This window comes from Anser anser (genome assembly GCF_964211835.1).
Source record: "Anser anser genome assembly, chromosome: 7".
Lineage (NCBI taxonomy): Eukaryota > Metazoa > Chordata > Aves > Anseriformes > Anatidae > Anser > Anser anser.
The window spans coordinates 12114810-12140333 of record NC_139727.1 but is presented as its reverse complement, the minus strand read 5'-3'; the positions used below and the strand labels follow the sequence as shown (position 1 = coordinate 12140333).

At 41.8% G+C, this 25524-nt stretch overlaps 1 protein-coding gene across 7 annotated transcripts in view; it reads left to right on the top strand.

The window, feature by feature from the left end:
* Nucleotides 1–25524, top strand: part of LOC310902580 (uncharacterized protein) — a 522528-nt gene that overhangs the window by 373750 nt on the left and 123254 nt on the right. The window contains exon 22 of one of the 7 annotated variants that reach the window (XM_083844352.1): nucleotides 16162–18590. The exons of the other annotated variants lie outside the window; for them this stretch is intronic. Within the exon in view, the coding sequence (XP_083700478.1) occupies nucleotides 16162–16179 (18 nt within the window). The 3' untranslated portion in view covers nucleotides 16180–18590. Of the gene's footprint in view, nucleotides 1–16161; nucleotides 18591–25524 lie in introns of those variants that run through there. 7 annotated transcript variants of the gene reach the window in all.

Below are 25524 nucleotides of genomic sequence, written 5' to 3'. Positions count from 1 at the left end.
ACAAGCACTATTTTGTAACATTACCTAAACCTTCTCCTATCTTTGCCACATTAGAACACCATTCATTTCACATGCCAGAACCTCATAGAGACTCCAGACAGTAACTGCAGTGCAGTTTGGTAAAGTTAGGTCTCATTTTTTCTCCAGGTTAGAACTTCTAGATTCTTCTTTGGCAAGAAAGATGGCAATGATGCACCACTTTTCTTCAGTGATTCTTGTCTGGCTGGCAGTGTAACAGTCCTGTCTTGTCCATCATTTTCCACAGTTTTGGTGGAATTTCCCCTGACTTCATGAGCAGAAGTGGCTGTAAATGTGGCTGAGGAAAGCATGTCTTTGATAAACTCAAAAAGGCAACTTTTAAATATTTTTTAACATTATTTATTGAAAAAAAAAATAAAAACCCAACGAAATAAAGCACCCAGACCTACTGTATTTCTTGTGACCTGGATTTCGTCATTGCAGTGTGAGGAGTCATTGCACTGTGAGGGTTTACTGGAAAATTAAGATTTCTTTACAGATCTGAGAGATGCTTCTTTTGCTGCCTCTTCACTAGAATTTTGCATTAGTGTAAAAATACCAATCCGAAGAAAGACACAAAACAGATTGGCCTTAAATGTACAATGCTGAAGGAATGCAAGGTTTCCCATCATGAACACAGCTTCTTTTTTTTTTTCTTGCCCGCTTCTTAAAATCAACTGGCTTAGCTAGTCACATTGCTGATTTCAAAACAGATACTGCTTTTGCACAACATAGCAACATTTTTTAATCACTGGGTCTAAATGTGAACAACAAAAAAAGTTGATGATTGATTTAATGTCCATCTCTGAAGTGTTGAAATATTTGTCAAACTTTTCTGCCTACCAGCTCAAGTGACCTTTTCAGATTTCTCTGACCTGTGCCTCAGCAAGCCTCAGCAAATGTGGTGCATCTGTCCCAAGCATATGTTTTCTAGGCAGAGACAAACAGGCCCATCATTATGATCCCCTCACTGCTCAGATATTCCATTTATTACAGATATTCAATGCACTGAATTAGAACGACAATCTGTTTTCCGCTTCAAAATCTCAAAATACTATTTAACTTCTAATTTATATTATCGAAGAACAGAGACTTGTTCCTGTAAGAGAGCCCACATCTTTGAAGTTCTACATCTGTGCAAGGTTGGGGGCATAAATGAGTTGGGATAAAATGCAACCACTTTCCTTAATGGGTCATTGTTTTTAATGGTCTGTTTCAGCTTGATTCAGAAATCTCATTACAAGGCAAATGAGAGCAATCCGATAGTCAAAAGTGGACTCTAAGCACTAAATTTTGTCAGATTATCATTTCTTTCACTGTGACATGCAGTAAAAGTGCCTTTCTCACAGTGATATAGAGGCAAGTGTATAAAAACCTAATAAACTTAATCAATTTTCAAAAATACTCACAAATTGTAGAAAGTATACATTTCTAAATAAATACATTTTAAATAACTAATCCTCCAAGGGCTTTGGTAAAACCTTTCTGGTTGGGCAAAAGTACTTATTTAATGACACAAGGAGAAACTGAGGCAATATTACATTTAAAATTCATATTTCCCTTTTCTCCTGTACCTTAAGTATTTCCTGAAATGCAAAGACTCATCCTGTCTTGTCAGAAGATACCAGAAAGCATTACACAGTCAAACTTCTGAGCTACTGTATGTAAAACTCAATAGATAGGTCTTGGTAGTCTTTGCTCATATTTTATAGAATAAATAACATATGAATTCCTAGAAGATCTAGCATTAGTTGAACAGAGAAAAGTTAAAATAATTTTATGCAATTTTTGAAAGGGCAATTGAAATACTGATATATTGTTTCACATGTATGACACAATAAATCTGCTGGTGTCCCTCATAATTCTTCTGACTCACTTTGCCTTGGTTGTTATGCTGTTACATTTAAATTTAAATTATATAATACTTACACTTGTGCTTGAAGTATATATGTGTACATAAACCTGGTCTTTGTTCTTTTTCTCAGTCTCTGGGGTGTGATTCCAGTCCGCAGCGCATGTCAGTTAAATTTTTCACATCTTGGGAACAGTGACAACATCCCTATTGACATCTCACTGCAGATTCTGGGTGCAAATAAACAGCTGCTGCAGCTTTGCTCCCAGGGATCAGAGATCCTGCCCCGTGTTGGTTCTTACAGTGAAGTTTCATCCTGTAGCCTCAGAACCAGTGACTGAGCGTGCTGCAGGCACTCTCGCTGCCTGTTGCATGGCTCTGCCTGGCTGTAGGGACCACACAGAGCATCCAGGAAACATCCCAGCCCGTGGGTTGGGCAGTAACCTCCTCAGGAGCCTGACGATGAAACCAGAGAAAAGAAAGAGCCCCTCCAAAGGGCAACGCGGAGCCTGTGCTCCGAACTTAGGGTCCTCCGGGGCACGTTTCCAAGCTCTTAATTTCTTTCTCTCTCTATTGGCAGCAGACAAAGCTTACAGCGATTTAACTTCATGACTATACGACCTCGTGGAGCATTTCCCTCTGCAAACAGAACAGACCTATGATTTACTTCTCTGCTTTCCTTTTGGCCAAGGTCAAGTACGGTAATTTGATGAGCATAAGACATGCTGCTGGCTTTCTTCTGATGCAGCTGATGGCACCCGTTTAACTAGGTGGCTGACTTAGATCAGTATGGCTATTGTTTTAATCCAATATTTTTTAAGTCCACTGCTAACGAAGGGTTTACAAAGACCTCCATTTTTCCAACATACTCTCTGGCCCCAGGGTGATAAATATGCTGACAGTCTGCCAGCACATTCAATTCTGTGCATTTTCATTATTCTCTGCTGTTGTTTTTAAGACAAAGAGCTTGAATCTTTAGTGGGAGTGCTTCTTTCTATTTTTACTTTTTTTGTGTGTTTTGGTTTGGTTGAAAGGTTTAATAGCTTTAGGGCAGATATCTTCAATATTTTGTGATTAAAAATGTGACCTGCAGTAAATAGCCTGTGGTATTTCCTTTCCACTTCACTCAATTACTGCAAAGATCAACTACTGCACCCAAAGAAAAGGTTATCTTCCCCAGGCACATCACCTATTAACCTATGACTCACAGTAGTCCTGAGACTTCAGCGTGGAACTATTTCTCCTGGAGAGCCCAAATGAAACTTTGTTCAGGGTCTGTGTGTGTGTGTGTGTGCCTACTTAATGGGTATGCCGTATTTTGAAAAATTAATCATTTTCATGTCATGTGTGTTTGTCCATTCAGACTGGGTGTGCAAAGAGAACTGCCGTGATGCACAGCATTGCACTTAAAACGTGTATTTTCAGGATATAAGGGGCAGCCACGTTTATCACCTGAAGCTTTCACTACGGGGAATGGTTCTTTTGTGCTTGTTCTCCTCCTGGCCTGCAGCGCTCTGGATCTGCTGGAGCAGGCCAGGTGGGGTGGGATGCCTCCTTCTCATCTATTGCTCAACCAAGCCTGCAAAAGAATGGCCATGCTAGCCTCAGTCCTCATAGCTGGAGGAGCCAAACCTCTGGATAAGACCATTCATTATGTAAAATAATCCCTGAGATAGAAATAGAAGCAGAGGACAAATCCCCTAATGGTTTAGTATTTGAACCATCACGGTCCTCTCTGAGCTTTTTACAGCTGTGTTTTGTCAATGTACATCCAGCCACATGGTCAGTCACAGCTGAATTTCAGCAGGTGCCTGGGAGCTAGATGCGCAGCTCCTCCGGCTGCGGCTCAAAGCCAGCTCTTACTGTCTGGACGGCTCTGAGGTCAAAAGGGAAGCGTTTGGGGTGTTTTGCACTTGCAGGGTTGGGTAGTCCTGGGGGCTTGGGGCTCTGTGATTACGCATTGGAAGTCCACTCCACAGCAGTTTTTTATTTATATGTCAATATTCCTTTTTTTTTTTTTTTTTGAATCTGCCCCCGAGTCTCATTTGGGAACTTTGACAGAACAAGCACTGCCTGTATTAAATACTTGGCATTAAGATAGCACTTTCTGTGTGAGAATATTCTAGTGCTTTGCAAACATTAATTACACTTCACAGCTCCTCTGAGAAAAGACAGAAAGCTAACTCTGTTTTTGGAAGACATGCTGATTTTGTTGATTGGCTGTATGCTGAAAGAAATGTGAAATCAACCTTTATGTTGCCCAAATACATACCCAATGTAAAGTTAAAAGAAAAAGCAGCAAGATTCAAAAGCCTGCTGCTTCAGTGCCAGAGAGTAGGAAATGGAAATCAGTTTGTGACTAGGAAGGCGGACTTTGATGATTTGGAATCTCACTTTACATACGCTACCTGATGGGTTTCTTTTTGTCAGCGTGTGTGACATGGTTTTGTCTAATTAGCCCTGACGTTTCTTTTGAGTTTTATTTTTGTTTTGTGTATACGTATGGAGAAGAAAGCTCTGCCAATCCCTAGGAATCATGTTTAATTCAGAATAGCTATTATTCCTTTGATGAATAGAAAGCGTATTTAAAGCTCAGATATAGAATAACAAATAAAATCAGAAGGAAAATTAAAAAAAAAAGGAATGCAATTAATATACTCAGTGTATCAGGTACAGTCATGTGTCCCTCTGTTTGGTAAGAGTCTGAAAGGTGGCATATTGCACTGGGATATTGGCCAGCATGAAGGGAAAGGGGAAGCTCCTAGGAGTCCCTCTGGGGGAAATGTGAGAAATCATAGGATCTTCTCCAAAAGCATCCTCAGAGGCGCCCTCTGTTCGTTCTGTGGTGTGGAGGTAGGTACTGTGGTACTCCCTGTAATGCTGTGCCTGAAGCAGCTGGTTCCTTGCTGCTTGTTGTGGTCCCTGTTACCGCCCTGTCTAAGGGAGAAATGCTTTGATCTTTAGCTTCTAAACACAACAGAAGAATTGACGGATGCTGTTGAGGCAGAAGTATCCTTTAAATTACATCTTCTTATTCATTATTTTACTATAGTCCCTTTTGCAACAAATTGCTCTCTTCTTATAGTTTATATTTGTCTTCAGATGGTAATTGAATCCTTTTGGGTTTTTAGCATCTATGCAAGGGATGTAATTACTAATTTGGAATAAGAGCCAAGCTGCTGGCAAACTTCTTGCTTGAGGTTAGACCCATGCTGTTCTTTAACAGAAAAAAAAGAATCTTTTGTACTTTTAATGTTTTTTTTTTTTTTTTTTACTTATTAAAAAAGAGAGGGAACAATATTACAGAGCTAATATACAATGATTTTACTGAGCTAGAGATGGAACAATGCGTTGGACCATTAAAATCAGTGAGCTCTGAATCAGTACATCAGCTACTTCAGATGATCCTGGCACCCATGTAACGCAGCAGGTGATCAGTCTGGATGATGAGCCTGACAAGCAAAAAAGAAATTTGAGTTACTTGTGGAATAAGGAGGATATAAGGGAAATGAAGTTTTTGCTCCGTTTCTGACCATATGTGTTTTCTGCAAGGAAGGATAATTTTAAACTCTGATCCGGCCATTAAGTATATGTGGCATCGGGCAACAATCTGTGGAAACATTTCATAGAACACAAAATTATAGAACAGTTTGGGTTGGAAGGGACCTTAAAGCCCATCCAGTTTCAGCTCCCTGCCATGGGCAGGGACACCTCCCACCATCCCAGGCTGCCCAAAGCCCCATCCAGCCTGGCCTTCAACACTTCCAGGGATGGGGCATCCACAGCTCCTCTGGGCAAGTACATTTGCTTTCTCCTGTCAAACATTGCAGTGGCCACAGCTGAACAAAGTACTCACATTAGCCTCATCCCTCACACGAGCCATTCCCTGTGACATACAAGGTATGTCTAATCATATAAAGTAAAATACAGCATTGTTTCCATTAGGAATTTACCAATTCCTAATTCATTAGGAATTAAACACAGCCTGAAGCCATGATTCCATGATCCTTAGGACTGGACTTGTGTACTGCCCCATCACTTACCAGCACAGACCTGATCCAGGGCCTCCATGGGATTAGCTGGGGCCAGCTGAAGAGTTTATTGTGGCTTCACGCAGGTCCCAGCAGGACAGAGAAAACCTCTTCCCAAAATAAGGTTAAATAGGGAGATACATGGCACTAAAGATGACATAAACCTTACTGGTACACAGTTAACCCAGCAGAGTCTTCTACTGTTTTAGACCAGCAGGATGAGTTCATGCAGGATCAGTCTCCACACAGTCTTGAACTTGTGCCGTGGGCTTAGGTGTCCTGTCCCCTGCTCCTGTGCATCCTTGTGCTGGGGCCTCCACGTAGCAGTGCTGGTCACAAGACTTCCTGTGAGTTCTCGGTACTTTCTAAAGCAAGAACTCTGCTTGACATCCTGGAGAGTTTTGAGCATTTGTGAGTCATGAATTTAGGTCATTGAGAGGCTGAGGGTGTAAAGCAGAGGGTTAACCTGCTGCAGTCGCTGTTACTGGAGCAGAGAATTTAGGCAGAGGAGGGTAGTTACGTGATCTACAGAACAGCAGTCTCTCCCAACTTATTTGTAAGGCTAGAGATGATAATTAATGAAGAGAGCAACACTGAATTTTAATTGGGCTGTAATTATAACATGGCAATTTATATTGTGAGACTTTCAAGACTGTTCAGCCCCTACAGCGTTTTGTTCCTCAACTAAATCTAGCTTTAAAAATTAAAGGGAGATAAATAATTGGTTCTGAAACATACTTATCATAAGTGGGTCATGTGTGTGTGTGTGGCCATTTATCATAATTTACCTAAGGGAAGCACCTCTGTGTCAGATCTGATAGACCAGGCAAGTTAGGGCATTTGCTAATAAGCAGGCAGAGCTGATGCTGGAGTGGTACTGGATTTATTGGAAGGCAGGATTATCTCAGACCTATGGATAATCTGAGTTTGACCCCCAGAATTGCTAAGAACATGAACGGGATGGGAGCAGGGACTTCTTTCCCTGAAATGTTACAAACTCCACGTAAAAGAAAGTTTGGTCTGTATAAACTCAGATTAGCCAAGGCAGAAGGTGAGGAGGCTGATGTGGTTCTGCAGAAAGTGCTCTTCCAAATCAGGCTTTAGATGTCCAGATATGGTAGATCGAATCTCTTCACCTTGTTTAGATCCTTGTGTTAGCAGCAGACATGGTGGTGGATTTTTGATTTTTGTGGCTGCCAAAAGCTTTCTGAACTTATGAATGGGGAAATCTCAATAACGTCCATTGCTAGGCTGGCTCAAGGGATAGGATGCTTATTTCAGATCTCTAACCATTTGAAGATCTTGATCTAAACTTCTCTTTTGAGATCTCTGATTTTTCCTGCTTCCAACTGAGCTAGAAATGTCAGAAGGGCAGATCTTCCTGTGGTGTGGAAGATGAAAAGTTGTGCTACTGGTAGCTCCTGTCATTTGTAGAAATCCACCTGCAAATGCTGCTTTACCTCGAATAAGGGCAGTATCCAGAATAAAAATCAAAAGGTGGCCAGCTGGTCACGGTAGGGGCAGCGTTAAGGATTCCTGCAGGAGGACAGTACAGTTACCTGTCCTCAAGTAAAATAAAGTTCCCAAGAAAAATATTAGCAAAGTCCATATTCCAAGTTGAATTATGAAGTGGGTTGGGTCCAGAAGGCTGTAAAGCCCCCTGCTTTCGGCTGGCTCAGACCTCCCATCTCCTACAGGAGATCTCTCTTGTTTGCTGAGGTTTCAACCCTGAGATTACAAACAGTGGAGAAAAGTAAGTAGATAAATATGTTGAGCAGGTTTTTCTTTTCACTGTAGCTTCTGAAAGCACATTGAGGAAGTCTATCACTGCAGGTCTGTTGGTGTAGGCTAGACAAAAATCTTAGGAATAAAGTAATGTATCTCCCCTTGGAATAAGGAAGGCTAAACCAGGTGACTTCTGAAGGACCTTGCCTGCCCTACTTTTCTATATTTTGTGGCTAATCAAAGCTTTGCTGCTTCATAGGCTGTATTTTAGACGTAACCATTATTTTCCACCAGCAATTGACAATGAAGGGGTTTCTGGCCAAGTTTTTCTGGAAAGTAGTGTGGTCTAATCTGGGGAGGTTCTCTAAAGGGGTTGGGAGAAAAAAGTAACCATCTATGAATGCCTCAAGGCTTTTTTTTTTTCTTTTTTCTTTTAAATCTAAAATTCTTGCCCTGCTAAAAACGTAAGACCTCCATGAAAGGTCTCTCTCTCTCCATACACATACACACATGCACACAAACAAGCTGTGAATTAGTCTTAATTTCTCAGAGTTTGAAAAATAACATCCTGAGACTTAAGAGGCAGACGAGGAAACAGTGTTTTGAAGAAAACTTCAGGATTCAGCTGCCCTTGAACGTTGTGCAAGAACAGGCAGGGAATCACAGCTGTGGGCATCGCAAAGTCGATCCCCTTCCGCCATCAATTCTGCATTAGCCATTTCTGCTTCACACAGAGAAACATCCCATTAGGGATCTTTGCATATACCTGGGGCTGAAGCTTCCGTTATACAGAAAGCAATATAGGTGGCTATTGTAAGTGTTATTTGCAACAGTTGCCTTTTCTTGTTATTCTCAAAGAAGTGTTTTTCTCAGTATAATGTGGAAACCAGAGGCACCTTTTCTAAGCAAGAATTGAGAATATCTCAAGTGACTGACATTTTGTAGAAGAAAGAACAGAATGTGCATCTCTCGGAGCTGAGGCTTTTCACTCAAAAAAAGAAAGTAAAGATTAGTTTTTAGGGAAGAAAAAGATATTTCTTTTGCAATGCTTGATTATGATTTCCTTTATTGTTAGGTGGCAGAGGGGGGTTGATGTATATTGTTTTGTCTGGGAAGGGGTTCTGCCTTTTCTATATCTGCAACAACAAAATTGAAAATGATCACAATTTACCATGGAGAACTTAATGAATTCAAACCCCATGAACATGTCATTTCCAGCAAATATTTTTGTTTGTTTTGTTTGTGGTGTCATGAAGCTATCTCTATTCTGGAAGCTATCAGGGCTATGCAATTCAGCTGCTGATGTATGAATTTGCCTTCATTATTTTTCCTCTTCGTTCATGTAGAAGCATATAAGGTACCGAAATTAGTAAGAATGCTTTAGTTTATTTCTTCAGATGTACCAGTTAGCAACGACTCAATTTGCAGCTGCCAGTCATGTTTAACCGAGCAAGTGAGCAAGCGAGCCATGGAGCAGGGCTGCGGCTACCTGCGCCGCCTGGCTACGACACGCGGCTCGAAGGAGCAGCCACGAGGACAAAAGAGGTTTGCTTTCCCAGACCATGCTCCATGTGTTCTTATTAATAAATACTGCGATTGTTATTCTTCCCACTTCCATAAGAATTAATCAGGCATTGACATGCTGATATCTGGACACGTTTTCCATCAAAAGAAAAAGCCTAATTAGACTGCAAGCAGCAGCAGCAGCGTGTATTCCACAGTTCTCCTCAGCAGGTGACACGGCATCTCGAATAGCTCTGAGGCTCTGGAGGGAAATTAGGAAAAGAGTTGGAGCTCACGCTATCTTTTATTATGATAATAAGTACATAGTAACTGCACTCTTCCTAGGACGTTCAGTAATGATATCCATAGGTTGGATGCTCTGAACTCAGGTGGTCCCGGGAGAGGCATCGGCTCCCTGAAACATGGGCGCGAGTGCTCGAGTAGAGGCTGTACGGCTGGGGGGAGCCAGGCTCAGGGAGACAGCAGTCCCTGGAGTCTGCACCCGGGGGACTACAGCCTTGATTAGCCTGATAAAACAAGTTGATAGGAGATTTTTAATGAGCCCCAAAATACTGCTTGCAGGTGCTATGAATCAAGTCTTAAAAAAGGCTTGAATAGTGGGTCTCATTAGACTGATGAGGGTGAAAACACTTCTTGTGGAGGGAAAGCTAGGACAGGAAAGGTAAGTGTGGTCAGGAGTTTGACAGTATGTCTGAAGGCATGCCACAGGTAACATGGCCCAAAACTTTAACCTCTCCCTATCTGCCTGCCCTTAGTCACCTCTAGCAAAAAAACAAAACAACAAAAAACAAACAAACAAACAAAACACCAAAATGTTTTACTGTTACAGCCTGCATGGAAATAGTGCTACTTGTAAGCATTAATCATTTGGGTTACTTCAGTATAATACTGAGTAGCTTTCAAAGTGCATGTATACATAAATATAGTATGTATATGCATATATGATACAGTTCCTAATTGGGTTTAATTGTGCAGGTTGGTGGCTTTAGTCTGTTTCTTAATGTTGCTCCTTATTCTATAAAGTTCTACGGTAATGTGTTGGAAAATTATTGACATCTGTGGCTGTTGTAAGGAACACAGCACTTACAGAGAATTTCATATGCTGCACTTCCATGCAGGAAAAGAAAAATAAAATAAACCCCAATACTATGGCAACTTTCTAGCAACAGGATATCAGCAAGAGTTTTCCAGGATTTTTTCTAGAGCTCTGAAATTGTTACTTAGGATAAATCTCCTCATATGACAATACTCATTTCCTGTAGATACGGTTTCTTACTAAAACACCGGTCTTGTGTGAAAAGAATTTTTTTTTCCACAACATGGCTATAAGAAACTGAATATACATTTTCTTACCAAAAATGTAATGGAATACTGGATTTGTTTTGGCATGCAAATGTCATTGAAATGAGATTAAGCTGAATTGTAGTGATGGATATTTTAGACATCCCTAATGATCACTTTCTTTTTTGCTATTTCTCTCAGCTTCCAGTGTTTAGATTGCTGACATGAGGTTTTTTTTTAATATATACATTTCTTTTGGGGTTGTAATGAATGGCAAGATTAATTTTCAGTAATTACATTACAATGCTAATAAGTGCTGGCATATATAATAAGTGCAATAATAATTGTTTTGACATATTTGTAAAGAGATGGTGTGTGTAGCCAGAACCGGAAAACCTAATGTGTGAATGACACGTGAGTTTGCAAGTGCTTGAGAGCTGAAGTAATCATGTAAAACCGAAGATGGAAAATGGAAGACATATAGGCATGCATGGGGTAAACAATTTTTAAACTTTCCTCATGGCAATATTTTTGTCAGCAGACTTTCTTGCTGTGCCAGGTCATGCTAAAAGTAAAGAAGGATTTATGTCAGAACCATGATGGAAAACCGCTTTGACTTGAATGCTGAAAGATCTTTAGCTTTGTCTCATTCTTTTGCTGAAGTAGGTCTGTGATGACTTGAAATAACGTGAGGGGTGGGTGAGAATTAAGGTTAGTGAGAGGATCCAATACCATCTGAACTACAGGAACACGTTTCTCAGATCTGGCTACGGGGTTGTGTTTTGCTGGAACATCAGAAGCTGATGCCTCTTGGATGAATGAGAAGGGAGTTTACCCCATTATGCTACTGTTTCATAGGGCTGGCCTGTACAGACTGCAAATTAATTAAGAGTATAACCATTTTGGCACTGAGTTATGCATCCTCATGGGAACACCATCAGCTTCCAAACAGATTGTTAAAATGCTGCAGTTTCTGCCCCCAGAAGCTGTGTTGCCAGGTACAGCACAGAAGTGAGCATATTTGCTTGGGAAATTATGTTGAGTAGTAGTCACGCTGAACTTGCTATAACATTTTGCCATGAGTTAATATCCTTGGAATTTAGTTTAAGAAGCTGGTCTTGGCAGGCACTGTTGCTATGCAAATAGTATCCTCCAGATGTGAAGTGTATTATGGAAATTAATAAAAAAGGCATCTCTGTAAGCATAGCTAGAATATACAAAATAACCTATGTCGTGCTTTCTTATAATAAGCACCATAAAATAACAATAAAAAGTGTGACAAAGAAATTATACCATGGAGCTCTCAGAACACTTTGACACTGCCCTAATTTTGAACAGGGATGTTTCATGATATTGCTTCTCTAATAAGGTCACTGTACAATAACTGGATGGGATACTTAGGGATGGGTTCACCTGTAGAGTACATACACTCACACTGAAGGGCCACGAGGAGAAGTGAGGAAGAGGGATTTATCCACTCAGGAGCTCTTAATGCATCTGGGGCTTGACATTTGCCCACAATGAGTCAGAGAAGTCTGAAAACCCTAAGTCTAGGAAAAGTGGATGAGATCTTCTCTGCTGCAGGGACAATTTTCTAAAATTTGGAATGAGAAAAAATGAAGCTCTGCTTATTTTTGTATACTGGAAAAGCAATACAGTTGTTAGTGACAGGTTTTGTCGTAGAATAAAGAAAAGCAAAGACCCCAAAAATATATACAGAAGAGCAATCAACTTTGAAGTCTTCAGAGCTCCTATTGCAGCATCTGAATATTTGGTAACATTTACTGTACTTTAGGAAAACAACAACAAAAAACATTATTTGGGAATCTTCTTGCTACTCCTGAGGTAGTCCGTAGGATGTGGGGTCTGCTTCTGCTTGCTTCCTTTTGGTCCCTGAAGGGGTAAAAAGATGTACCAGATGGAGAATTAAATATTTATTACCACAATATAACTCTTAATACAGCAGATTATTTATGGCTGTTCTGCCAATAATTGGGATCTTCCCAGCCAAAGGCTGGCTCACAGTTTGCTTAACGCACACCAGCCGCACCATTGCAGCTCACGGGACAGACCCCACAAAGAATGAGGATCTTGAGCCTCGGGTCCTCCGGTGGTGACCGAGGAAACTCTCTAAGAGGGCTGATTAGGTGAAGGTGTCGAAAACCCACCCTCACAACTGCTCAGCAACAATATTGAAATATTTTAACAGGTTTTGCCAAGTCTTTCAGTGGACCTATAAATGGGACCTGCTGTTCAGCCTAAGAGCTCCCGATGCCCTTTTTACAAAATATTGGATCTTGACCAAAGATAAGTCATGGCCTGGAACGTACACTTGTCTTCTCCGTTAAGGGGGCTTTGTTCCTCTTTACATCATAATTGTAAAGCTTTCTGTTTGTTTCAGCTGGCTTTTTCTTGTTTCCTTTTTTTCTTCCTTTTTCTTCAGAGCAAAATGGAAAGTTCAGTACTTGTAATCCAGTAAACACATTTTTTATGCGAGGCTTTTATATCTACCCTAGAAAGCTCTCATTTGTTTCTTTCTTCTGGAGGCATGAAAGATTGTTTATTAAATATAATAATAATAATAAAGTAGAGATAAGCTTTCTTAGCTGGCATTACTTCAGGTTCCGATATATTTTTCCCCAGCCTCACTTCATTATAGCTCTATTTGGTAGCGCATAACTAGCATGTGTCACGCCGAATGAAGGCTGGCTTCAGAATAACATGTCAGTAAGATGATTGCTCTTGGAACACACAGTGCCCTCACTCTATAATTAAATGCAAAACCTGCGTGGAAAAACTGATGTTAAAAGTCTTAGCTTACGCTCACTGGGGACTAGCAGTGCGGAGACAAATGCCCTCACACCAACCTGAGTCACCGCCTCTGTGCCTAGGTGTGGGGCTTTGGTGCCGCGGTGCTCCTGCTGGGGTCTGGCCACCGTGGATGTGTGGGTGGGACAGGGCACTCAGGGCTTGGAGGAGCAGAGCCGGTGGGATGGGGATAGGGATAACTGCGATGCTTGCAGAGGAGCAGAGCTGGCTGCAGAGGCTGCCTGCTGCTTGCCCCTCGCCCCCTGCCTCACCGGGGGCTGCAAGCCCCCTGCCCGCAGCACTTCTGCAGTGGTTTCTAGGTTCATGTTTCCAAACTGTACATCAATTAATATTTAGGTGAGTTAACTCACTTTCTGCAAGGTGAACAGAGTGAAATGATTTTTTAAAGATTAAATACATATCACAATTTCCTCTCCTCAAATTTCCATCGGCTGACCTCTGGCCTCCTGACTGGACATGAAAAAAGCATGCACTCCTCCAGGACAGTTCATAGGCTTTCAGACCAGAGGTTTCTGTCCGTCTTTCCCCGTAATGATCCATTTTTCTCTTGTGGAGTTACCTTCATCCCTACCAGCCCTTCCATTTACTCAGTTCTCATAAGTCGTAGCCACATCATACTTCAAATCTGTCCAGCATTTCAGGACAGTGAGGTGCAAGCTCCTTAGACAGCCGACAGTATCTGTTTGTCTGATATGCTGTGTGTCCTCTCTTGAACTGGCTCCATCATTTCCATAACCATATTTTTTTCTGTCTCTTGAGACGAGGCATTCACTTTTGATCTTGTATCTGTCTTCACAGACAACTTTCCCTTCCCAGAAAGGCCATCACAGTCATCTGTCATTTGGAGGAACCCACTTGATTTCCTTCTTTGCTTTAGAGGGAGAGTTACACCATAATAAATCAAACAGCAAAAATGGTCACCTTGGTCTCCATGAGAGTCAAGACCAGGACTCTCTGAGGTGTTCAGGGAGAGTGTTGTTTTTTTCTCATGCTACCTTTTAAAATCTTTAATTTCTGATTTTTGGCAATTTTAATTTGGGAAGTCTAGTTTTGTACCAGTTTCAGCTCATAAAAAACAGAAGTAAACTGTTGAAGCATGTAGGAAATGAGTGGCTTTTCTCTCTCTCTCTCTTATTTTTTATTTTTTTGGCTGATGAGAATAACAATGAAAAAAGAAGCATGAATGTTGGCTGCACTTCACTGCTATCAGTGTTCATTTCGCTTTTGACATTTAAATACTCTACATGCCTGAGAAAATGTTCTGGTAGACACCAAGCAGATATTCCGAAAATTTCTGTGACACTGCCAGATCTTTTAGCTCCATTCCCTCACATCTCTACAGAAATCTGAAGTAAAGTTGTGTGAATGGATGAGTTTTGGCAATCTTCTCTCACAAGTTAACTAAACCTTTGGGGGCAGATCACATCTGGTCCTTAAACTGTTTTTCAACAGTAGGAAATATCATGATTGGTAGTCTTTAAAACTCTAGCAAAGATGGTTTTTCTACTGCCACTCCAGTCTGTCAGTCAAGGGCCTCCATTGTTCTCCCTGTGGAGGACAGGAGGTGGGGTAGCTGCCCGGGTGACATGCCTGTACCCAGCCTTGATCTGTCTGAGGGGGCTTTATCCCATTTCCATTGAATCCTGAGATACCCCAAAGCCCAACTGGTAAGCGCTGTTCTCCGAAAGGCTTTCGATTAGGTTGCTCAGCAAAAGCTCTGATGGAAATAGAGATGCCATAGAGTGAAAGGGGAGGTACTTCTATGGATTAAAAAAGGGTGTGAAAGTTGGGGAAAACGTGTATGTGTATATGGTTGACTTGCAGAGCGAGCAGAGGTCATGAAGGGAGTCTCAGAGTCGTGTGTTGAGATCTGTACTGCTCAGCACTCTTATAAATGATCCCGAGAAGGAATGACTTGTAAGATGGCAAAGTTTGCTGACGCTGATAAGTTTCAGAGTGCAAAAAGATGAGGGCTGACTGTGAAGTATTGCATGAGGCCTAACAAGTGTGGTCATTAAAATAGCAAGGCATATTCAGTATAAATAATGATGAAGTGATGCAGCTGGGAGTGGAGGGAGAGAATCTTATCTTTGCATATATATAATAAGCTCTGAGCTGACCACTATTGCTGGGGAACAAGACCTTGGGGTAATGGTAGTTCTTTGAAAAATTCATTGTTCCATAGCAATCAAAAAAGAGGAAAAAAAGGAAAAAGAAGAGTTGGGAGTTACAAGGATTGAATTAGGAAGCAGAGAACATCATTATGCTCCTGAATGCTACCGGTGAGCTTGTGTCTTGAATATTGCCTGCATGTTGGTAGTTCTGGTCTCTGTTTCAAAAAGGATAGTGCAAGAGGGGAAAAGATACAGATTTTCTCCATACAGTTTTCCTATATCTATGAGACTAATTCAGAAACTAATTCAGATTAGTTAGCAAGTGTTCAAACTGACGACTATCTTACAGTATTCTCTCTGCCCCAGAATATGATTCTTTTTTTCCTCTTTTATAGTCAGGAACAGGTTTGTAAGCCTCCAGGCCTCTCTGAGGACAATCACTATCATAAGGCTTCATCTGCATTTTTCAGAGCACACATTGTGGTTCGTTTAGCATTTTGTCTCTGAAGCCAGAGTGTGTGTGGGGTTGTGGCAGAAAAAGACAAAGTAGACGTATTTTGCTCCCTGCACATTTCGTCACAAGTATGTCTCTAACAAGATTGTGTGCAAACCACATGCATACATCAGAAGGGCAGGTTCTCCACTGATTTCTAGCAGCAGAACATTTTGGTAACCCTGAGGTTAAGAAATCACTGGGAAACCCTGTGGGGCCTGGAGGGAACAAACTTGCAGGCAGCAATGTTTAACATAATTGGGATCTACACCACATCTTCTGTTTCCTTCACAGGTTTCTTCCACTCAGTAATGATTTCTGGAATGCTGAAATAATGATGCCAAGAGCTTTAGATGGCGGACATAGTTCTCAGATAAATTATACATTTGTACCTGGGGAGCAGAAATTAGGACTGTGTTGTATTTATTACTGAATGGCAAACTTCCATGTGGGCAAAGAGGTTTCCTTTCACTAATGTCAATAATACAGTTCGTTCCTGTTTCATGCCGCGTGAAATCCTTATTGCTGTAATGTCACACCGTCTCCTCTTAGATTGCTAGCCACTGAAAAATCTGTCAAAGACCTAAAATTTTCACCCCTGATTCTCTATTTAATTTTTGTATTAAAGGAGCTGGATATCCAGGAACCCTTTTGGAAGTCAGCTGGATGCTGCTGGGTGGTCAGCCCTCTTAGGGACCAGTTTGTCTGCTTACAGATAGATTTGGGATTTTATAGACCATGTGATGGCTTCTTTGTAAGAGCTTTGCCTCTTTCCACCCAGGCAGCAGCCAGTAGAGAGCAATACTGCACACACATGAGAAATTAGTTCACTACACTGTATTATTCTAAGGGGAATTAACCACTATAATTATTGCTTTCCTTCTCCAGTACTGCTGTAATAACTAAGCTATATATAAAGGAGTTTAGGCTTTTTTTTTTTTTCATTCTTCTCAGTACTTACTTTTTATCTTGTATATAGTCAATGGCTTGTCAAACCTGAAGCTAATTTATTTGGTATTATATATTTAAAATGTTTCATTCCCTAAGAACCCACTAATGGGATGTAACACATCAAAATTAGATTAAAGAGCTCTGAAAAAAATCTCCTAATCACTTAGTTGAATAAAGCCTTTTCGTCTATGGTGAATATTTACAGACTCACTATTTTGTATAAACTAGTATTACTTTCAGAATTCAGTTTGGACTAGATCAGCACACTGGGCTCACGAGATGGAAGTGTATGCCCGTATGTATATTAGCAGTTCAGAATCTCCTTCAGCTAGTTTTTTTCATCTTCTTCTTCAAATTTAGCCCAATTTTTTTTCCTGATATAATATTTATGTGATATATAAAAATGTACAAGATGACTCCATCTCTGAAATCAAATAGATTATTACCTTAATGCCTATCCATAATCACAGTTTTTAATCTAGATTCTTCCAAGTAAAGAAAGGACGATCACACTTGAATAATTTATCCAATTTATGTCCCCAAACCTCTGAACATGGCGATAGGAACACTAGATACACACTAAATATATCCATATCATTACTGTACTAAACCCTCCGAGTAACCCCCAGTAGCTGTTGCCCTATCTTATCCCCCACAGCAGCTTTAATCAGACTCCACCAAATTTCAGATTCACCAAGGCAGAGCAAAGCCCTGTGCTTGCTCTCCAGGGCAAGGAAAGGCAAGGCAGCAAGGAGAGGTACTTCAAGCGTGAGCAAGATTCTCGTGCTCCGTTAGAAGAATAATTGAAACCTCAGTCCTGCACTGAGCCCTGGACGTGGGGTTCCTCTGTGTCTCACACCCAGGGTCAGCAGTCAAAAATGAGAAAGCTCTAACTCTGTTGGGGTCTCGAGCCCCGCTGGGGGAGGTCATGGCTGCTCTGAAATGTGCCCTCAGGCAGGGTGGAGCTGCAGTCTCATCCTTAGCTGACAAGTCTCACCCTGTGAGTACATCGCTGTGCCTCATGGTGCAATGCAGACTTTGCTGTGAAAGACAGAAAATACGTCTTAAAAAATAATCAGTAAACCTGCTTCTCTTCTCCAGCGTTTCATCAGGAACCTTTGATTAAATTTCCCAAAGGCTTTCAAATGTTTTTAGTAAACTTGGAAGACAAAATTAATGGAAAAAAAAAGGGGGAGGTGGGAGGAGAAAGTCACATGGAAAGTGAAGTCTATTCAGCATTGGGATACACTTCTCTGTGTGACATGCCATAACCTTTTCTGCACGTCCCGAGAATGAAACATGCAACCCTAATACTAATACCCAGAGCAGACAGAGGCACCTTTAGGAGCAAAATTCTTTGCTGCTCTTTATGAAAAGAAGATTCTCCTCATTCTAATATATATTTTTATAAATTCTTGCAGACTTCCTCTGTCTTTGTGTGTGACAGAGAACCTAGGTGCTTCTGAATAATACAGTGGAGTTACATGCCTACAGATGAGCTTTGACAAACCTTGTTTCATTAGTTTAAGAAATACTACTTCTTGCTTCATTGTTTTCCTAGCTGTTTTGCCATGGAGTCAGCAGAAGGGCTGACTCTATGCTCCTGCATCGGTCTCTTCAGTGTCATTTTGGTGTAAACCCACATTTCCCTGCAGTGGTTTAACTTCCCTTGTCCGTGTTGCTGTGGGATCAGCCTGCTGGTTACTGGTCGTACCTGCTTGCACTGTTCTGCAGAGCGGAGGCTGCCAGGTGAGCCCTGATGCCACCACTCGCCACGGGCACGCGTGAGCAGAGTGAGAGGAGATGCCAGTCTGTGAAGAAAGGAAAGGCACAGACCATAAACCAGTACCTGTCTTCTTTCATCCATCTCTTCTGGAGCAGAAACCTTTCTGAACCAGAAACGCCAACATTGCTCCTCATTTGGGTCCAGACTGTGCAAATGGCCTCTGTCTCTGTGATGAGTATCTTGGGTCTAGCTCTAGGACGTGAGCATCTGCTCCTAGAAGCTGAAAGCCTGTCCCTTGCCTGACAAGAATACACTTAATGAAATTAAAGAGCAATAAAATCAGCTACATTACTCAAGATTATTACTTTCTGCCACATTGTGTATTCATACTATAATTTACCACCACAGGAGATCATAGGAACAAACCCTGGGTTTTACAAAGGCCTTTGTGATGTTGTGGCTATAATCAGAGGCAGCTCCACCGACTGCCGTAATGAGGGCAATCAAATCCCACACTTCAGCACACAGCCTGATGCCTGCAGAGTCCACACTGAAACTAATCCCCTCCTCTTCCCAACCCACCCAGTACACAGCATGCAACCGGCCATGGGAGTTCTTTGGATTTAGGGTTTTACTAAAGCATTAAAATCCAGGTGCTCCTGAAGGCAAAGGGCAAATTTAATGGGGCAAATGTCCATCAGATCCCACAGCCAAATTTCCTTTGCTTTAGGAGCTCCCATCAAGTATTGAAAAGCTATAGACTAAACCGGTCATATGCCAGAGGGAACGTCGTAGTGGCCTTTGAAGCAGAGAGAGGTAGAACAAAAGGGAATAAGAAAAAAAAAAAAAGAAAAGAAAAATGGGAGAAAAAATAAGTATATGTCTGTTAACAGAAATAGACTTTAGCACCTTTTTGCTGTTCCCATGGAAATCTTTCGCTGACTTCCGTGACATGGAGTTTTTTATCTCCAGATTTCAGGTGGCCCCTTCCAGGCTCAGTTTGGTGAGACTTAGCTTGCAGGAGACCACTGTCATTAGTTTCTGGACACACAGCGTAAAGCTCACATGTGTGAGGACATTTGGCATGCTGGGAGTGGAGGAAGAAATTTCCTCGTTATAGAAACAATCCCGCTCACCCGAAGACATACTCGGGTCACAGGTGTACGTGACCAGCTGAAAAGCACAGGGTGTCCCTGTCTGAATCCTCAGGACCGGGCCACAGAGCTGGGCTCTGCCGCCTCCCCCTGCTGCCCACCTCCCATCTGCCACCCCCAGCAGTGCCCGCTTGCCGGCCGCTGCGTTCGGTGTTCCTCGTGGTTGACAACCTGTATCGTATCCCTGGATAAAAGCAGCTCAGCCTTTTACTCTATTTACTCTATTATTCAGACTTTTCTTTTTTAGACGCTGGTTTTCATTAAAATTTAATCTTCCGAGACATGATTGATGCAATGAGTGAAAAAAATAAAAGACTGCAGAGCTTCCTCCTTAGGTCAGAAAGCTGTGACAGGGTTACTTGGTAACACGGAGCACACGAGCTAACAAATCTCCCTCTCTCATTCCTCTTTCTCTCTGATGATCTATGAAATGTTTTCAAAAGCTCATTTGTTAAGCCCAGATTCTTGCTGGCTTCATACGCCTACCTAAGCGAAGGGTAGGGGCCTGGGAAGCACCCCAGGAGGGCATGGTGCACACCGGGATTTGGGAAATGGGGGTGGATGGAATGAGACTCACGGTGTCTCCTGTTGGTGGCACCAGGCTTTCCCCAAGGCTGTGGGAGCTGGGAGGTGTCTGCGCTGTGGTTAGACAAAAAACAGCAGCCCAAGGTCTCTGCTGTGTTTTATTCTGAAACTCTTCTCTGGCAGGAAGTGTTTTCTGAGATGCCTGTGGTAGGTTTCCAAATAGTTTAATCCCCTCCACAAGAGAAATGAGGAAAACCAAAATGTTCTTATGGAAGACAGAAAGGGTGGGATAGCTGTTTTTTTCCTTGAATACTCAAAAAGGGGGAAAGCGATACATCAGGGGTGTCTAGCTGCAGGGAAAGAAATCATGACAAATACTGGTACTCCCAAAATGATGGGAAACTTCACCAAGTACAGAGGAAGAGATGAGGGAGGGAGAGAGATGATGAACCACTGAAAATAATAGGGGATGACTTTCTAATAATTCCAATAATAATTCTAATAATTCCAAATAGAGCCAAGTGTAAATTAGAATTATTTTTTCAGGGAAAATGAATCATTGCTGGAAAAAAAAATATGTGAGTAAAACATATCTTTTGAAACTCCTTGAGAATTTCTTACAATGACATGGTTTCCACCCAGGCCATTATGCAGTTGTAATAACTTTAAATGTTTGGTGTTCAGCTGTGTCCTGAAGTAATTTGAAAATACATCTTTTAAGGAGGTCCTGCAGCCAGCCCTGATTTGAGAGATGTATGTAGACACTTGTATGTGAGGAAATGCCAGGTCCTACGTGATTTGAACATACCCAATTCACATTTCTTTCAGAGGGAGCAAAGGGTGTTCAGAAGTAAACAGAAGCCAACAGCACTCACAGGAACCCTTTGCCCATTCAGAATTATCACTTGACATTATCACTACCTCAGTTTTCAGCCTTGAGACTAGGCTTATAACTCGTGTCTGAAATGCATCTGTTTTCAAACAGGAGCTTGCATTCAGCCTGAATTTATTGTGGGTTCCAGGTAAAGATACCCTTGGGGCTGAGAGTGATGCTCACAATGAATTCTTGGAAAAGGAGATGAATGTTCCCATCATAGCAAGTCATTAGCCGCATTTTTCTGACTTGCTTGGGATGCCTCCTGTGCCTTGGCTGTCTCCCCAGCAAGCCTTCCACCCCCTGTGCTGTTCCAGCACATTGCGAGAGCTGTGCGCATCCATAAATGCCCAGAGTTGGCTCACTATGCCCCGAACTGGCTCACTATGCCCAATTTAAAACAAATTGCTGTGCAAAAAGCAAGTCAGCTGGGCTCTGACCAGAATTCAGGACAGGCTTTGACGAGATCACAAAGTAAGCAGCAGAAATGCACTGATGTTTCCTTCATGTTCTTGACTCCTTTTTCCCTTGTATGTTTTTTTTTCAATTGTGTTTAACAGTGTATCTGCTTCGTGCTACAGCTTCTCCTTGCCTCTGAGGAAAGCTCCAGGGGTTTCATCTAGACAAAAGCGAGAGATTTGTACTGTGAAGGCCTAGGGAGAGATTCAGAGGACTGAAGTTGTCACTAAGCACCTGCAGAGGTGAGAGAAGCAAAGCCTGAGAGGCAGAGAACATCCCGGCTTAAAACAAATGAGTGGGAAGAGAGAGATGGTCCCCAGCAGGGGTGTGTGGGGATGTGCAGGGGCAGGGGAAGGAGGCAGTCCTGAGTGGATTTCTCCTGTTAGCCTGTAGTACTAGAAATGCTTGTTTTGAAGTCCTATTGCAGATTTAAAGTAGTTAAAATAATCAAATGTGACCAATTGGTTGGATAAATGGACCTGGGCTGCTGTAACCTACTGAACCCAAAACCCTCACCAACATATTCTGGTGATGACCTGCATTTAGGTGTGAATAATAGTCACACTCAATTAAAATCACAAGCCTAGTACTTAGCTTACGTTACCTGCCACCCATTCCCCGCCCCCCCCCCCCCCAAGAGATACTCACTTTTCTTGATATTTTCTCTGCTTATTGATCTTTCTGTAGACCAGTAGGCTTGCTAGCCCTCTGTCTGAGGCATGCCTTGTGTGCTCCTGTGCCTGGCTCGTGCAGCAAACAGGCTGGGGCAGTGGTTTCTCTGCTTCGTACGTTATTATTCCCAGGCTGCCACAGTGATGCCACATCAGCTCAGAGCCTTAATACAGAGAGAAGAGAAAGAAAAACAGATATTGCTGTTGTCTGGAAGTTCAGAACATTCACACAATTTTAATTTATTAGTAGTGTCTTGTTAAAAGTCACTTTGATTGCAAAAATCTATGGGCTAATACGTGTTTCTGACTTACTTCATATACAATCTCTGGGTATAATATGGGTATGTTATAAAACAAAAATAGTTCAACAAAATGAATAACCAAACTTCATATAAAAATAGTATTAAAAAAACAAACAAACGGGGTACTAAGGAGCATGGAAACGATCAGCTGTGCAATTTCATGTTGATTCAATTCCATTTACAGCTCATAAATTCACTTAATGTTGTCGCACGCTTTTGACTGCGCGTTCCCCCAGCACCCCTCTGGTTCAGCAGAGATACTCACAAGCTCTTACCACTCTGTATGTGCGCCAACGGCGATGTGGATATGCAAACAGTGCCACCTTCTCTTTGTGCCAGCCTGGTCACTGGAGCACAGCGCTGGGCCGTTGCTGCGCGGTAGCTCAGGCGGTGTCCCAGGGAACTGAAGCACGAGATGCTGGAGGGCAGCACAGTCATCCCTTTGTAAATGTTAGCAGAGGGCAGCTAGCTGCAGCCTTTCCTGGGAACATGCAGTAGCTCCTGCTGACATTTGCACCCACCATATGGCAGAGTGCAGCATGGACATCCAGGGCTGAGCTCGCCGCCTTATAAATGATGCTGCTGCCCTTGAACAGATTCACGGGTTGCATTTTTGTCATCCTGTATTGCTGTGTGCCTCCATTTACAGCAGAAAGACACGTCTTTTTTTTTTTTTTGGCAGTGGTGTGTGTGTGTAGGGGGGGTGAGTACCGTTAACACTATCAATACTCTGGAAAGATGTAAGCTGCATACATACAATCAACACAGAGCCAAATAAATGGGGGTAATCGGGTAAATCATGTAGCTCTTCATGGTCATTGAAGTACTCAGGGGTGAATGTGAGTTTTCAGTGTGCGCATCCATGTTGTCTTCAGAAGATGCAAAGTCAGGTCCTAACACTTCAGACTAATGGCTCACCTTGTTTCAGGTAGGAAGTCATAACCTTGTCTTTCATTTAACTGGGGGTTCCACAATGGAAATTGCTAGAGTGATAGAAGCAATGCAATGATTTTGATGTCTTCTTTAGAAAGGAAGTATAACTATATAGACGTGCTCAGTTATACAGATATATATATAAGATACATCTTCCTAGGAATCTGAGGAGCAGCATAGTACACATTGAGTACCCACAGAGCTATCCATAGAATAATTTGTGGAAAATATTTGTGCTTATTTTAAGTATATTTTACTTGTTATCATAAAAGTAAAATACAATGCATACCACATAGTGAATATTATGTAATAATATATTTATAATTCACTCATTCAAAGAACTATTTCAGAAAAGCTTACTTTAGAAAAAACAGTTGGGTGAAATAAATTAAAATCAACATATGCAACCTTTTTACATTGCAGATACATTTTCCTATTTTATTATGCGTGTAAATTCATCTCAGCAGCAGCTAAAAGAGAACAAAAGGGAAAAGCTACATAGTTATAGTTGCCAGAGCAATTAGTTAGGAATAAGGTAGTTTTCAGCTACTTATGTGCATGTTGTGAAGGTCATGACATTCAAGGGTAATTTTGAGGGCAAGCTCTTTTATAAAGATTTTGAAATGCATTGATGGTCTTATCCAGCTCATGGCTGGACTAGCTACTGCACCTCAAAAAAAAGCCTTTTCCTTGTAACCTCTTTACTCCCACAGCCAGCATCCTTGCTGCACCCTCTGCTAGCTCCTTTTTACGAAGAACAGATGTGGAGATAAAACTAAGCTTTCACCTTCAGTGCTGTTCCTTTCCAGTTAAAGCTAAAGGATTTTAATGAAATAGTAATGAAAAACATACCACTAGCTATGTAATTTCTTTAGTGTGGATGAACAGAGGTTATCCACAGGCTTTTGAAAGCGTAATTCTCTTTCAAAAGAAAAAAATTCAGTTAATTGTCATGTACACTGCACTCTGAGTGATATATGAGTCTTATTAGTACATACAGATTTATGAGACAGGATACAGTCCTTGAAAGAAAAATCTCTTAAATTATTACATTTTACCTCTCTCACCTTTGTTCTTGTGCAAGGTCAAACTGCATATTTAAAATGTTCACCTGTCACGTTCCTTAAAGATGAAGATTGCTGAAGGTTGGGCTGTGCTGAATTTGGCACCGTCAGTGCCCTGAACTCTGAAAGCAGAACGAGGGGTTTGACACGTCATGATTGCAGTTTGACTGAGAGACGGGAACTGGTGTTTTTTGTGGTACTCGCACCCCCCAGCCTTATTAACCCAAACAGAAATTTTATCCATTGGATGCTATTTAAAAGTAGGCAAGCCCTTCTTAGCCCTACAGTATTCTTCTCTTGATGAAACCAAGTAGCTATGCGTAGAAGTAGCAAAGAAATGGACAAATAATTATGTTATTTGTACTCGTAGAAGAGAAAAATCAATGTAAAACAGCTAAAGATATGGAGACAGTGGACAGAAAACAGCAAGGGAAGAAGACAAGGGGCCTGGAAGGGAACTTAATTCCTTATCTTCTCCCAGTGATCTGTGGGCGCAGTGGCCCACCTCGGTTCCCAATTCTACAGTCTACCGCAAGTGATCAGCTGTGGGTGTGGGGGCTCACCATGTCTAGTCACTCACTGATAGATACGAGAAGCGCTTTATGCAGCCGTGGGAGGGTTGTCAGGGCAGTGCTTTACACGAAGCCTGTCCACAAACAGGTTCAGGCAACTTTCATCTTAACAAACAGGTTTGCTTCTAAAATTTACCTTTTCGTAGATTTTTTGTGAAGCGTGTAGGAGCATTTCTTTAACCTCGCTTGTATGGTAGCCATCGCGTTTCTGGCTGAGAAATAAGTGGTATTACCACAGTCAAAAGGAACAGCATGCAGAGGTTTTTCTGCTCCCTGGTCTACCACGAGCACAGGGTTACTCACCGCTCGATCGCCTGGAAATGAGAACTACGGCTGGCAGGAGGCTGCCTGCCTAGACATGGGGCAGCCCCCAGCTCCACTGCGATAGCCCTGCAAGCAACATTAAATGAATCACTTGAGAAGATG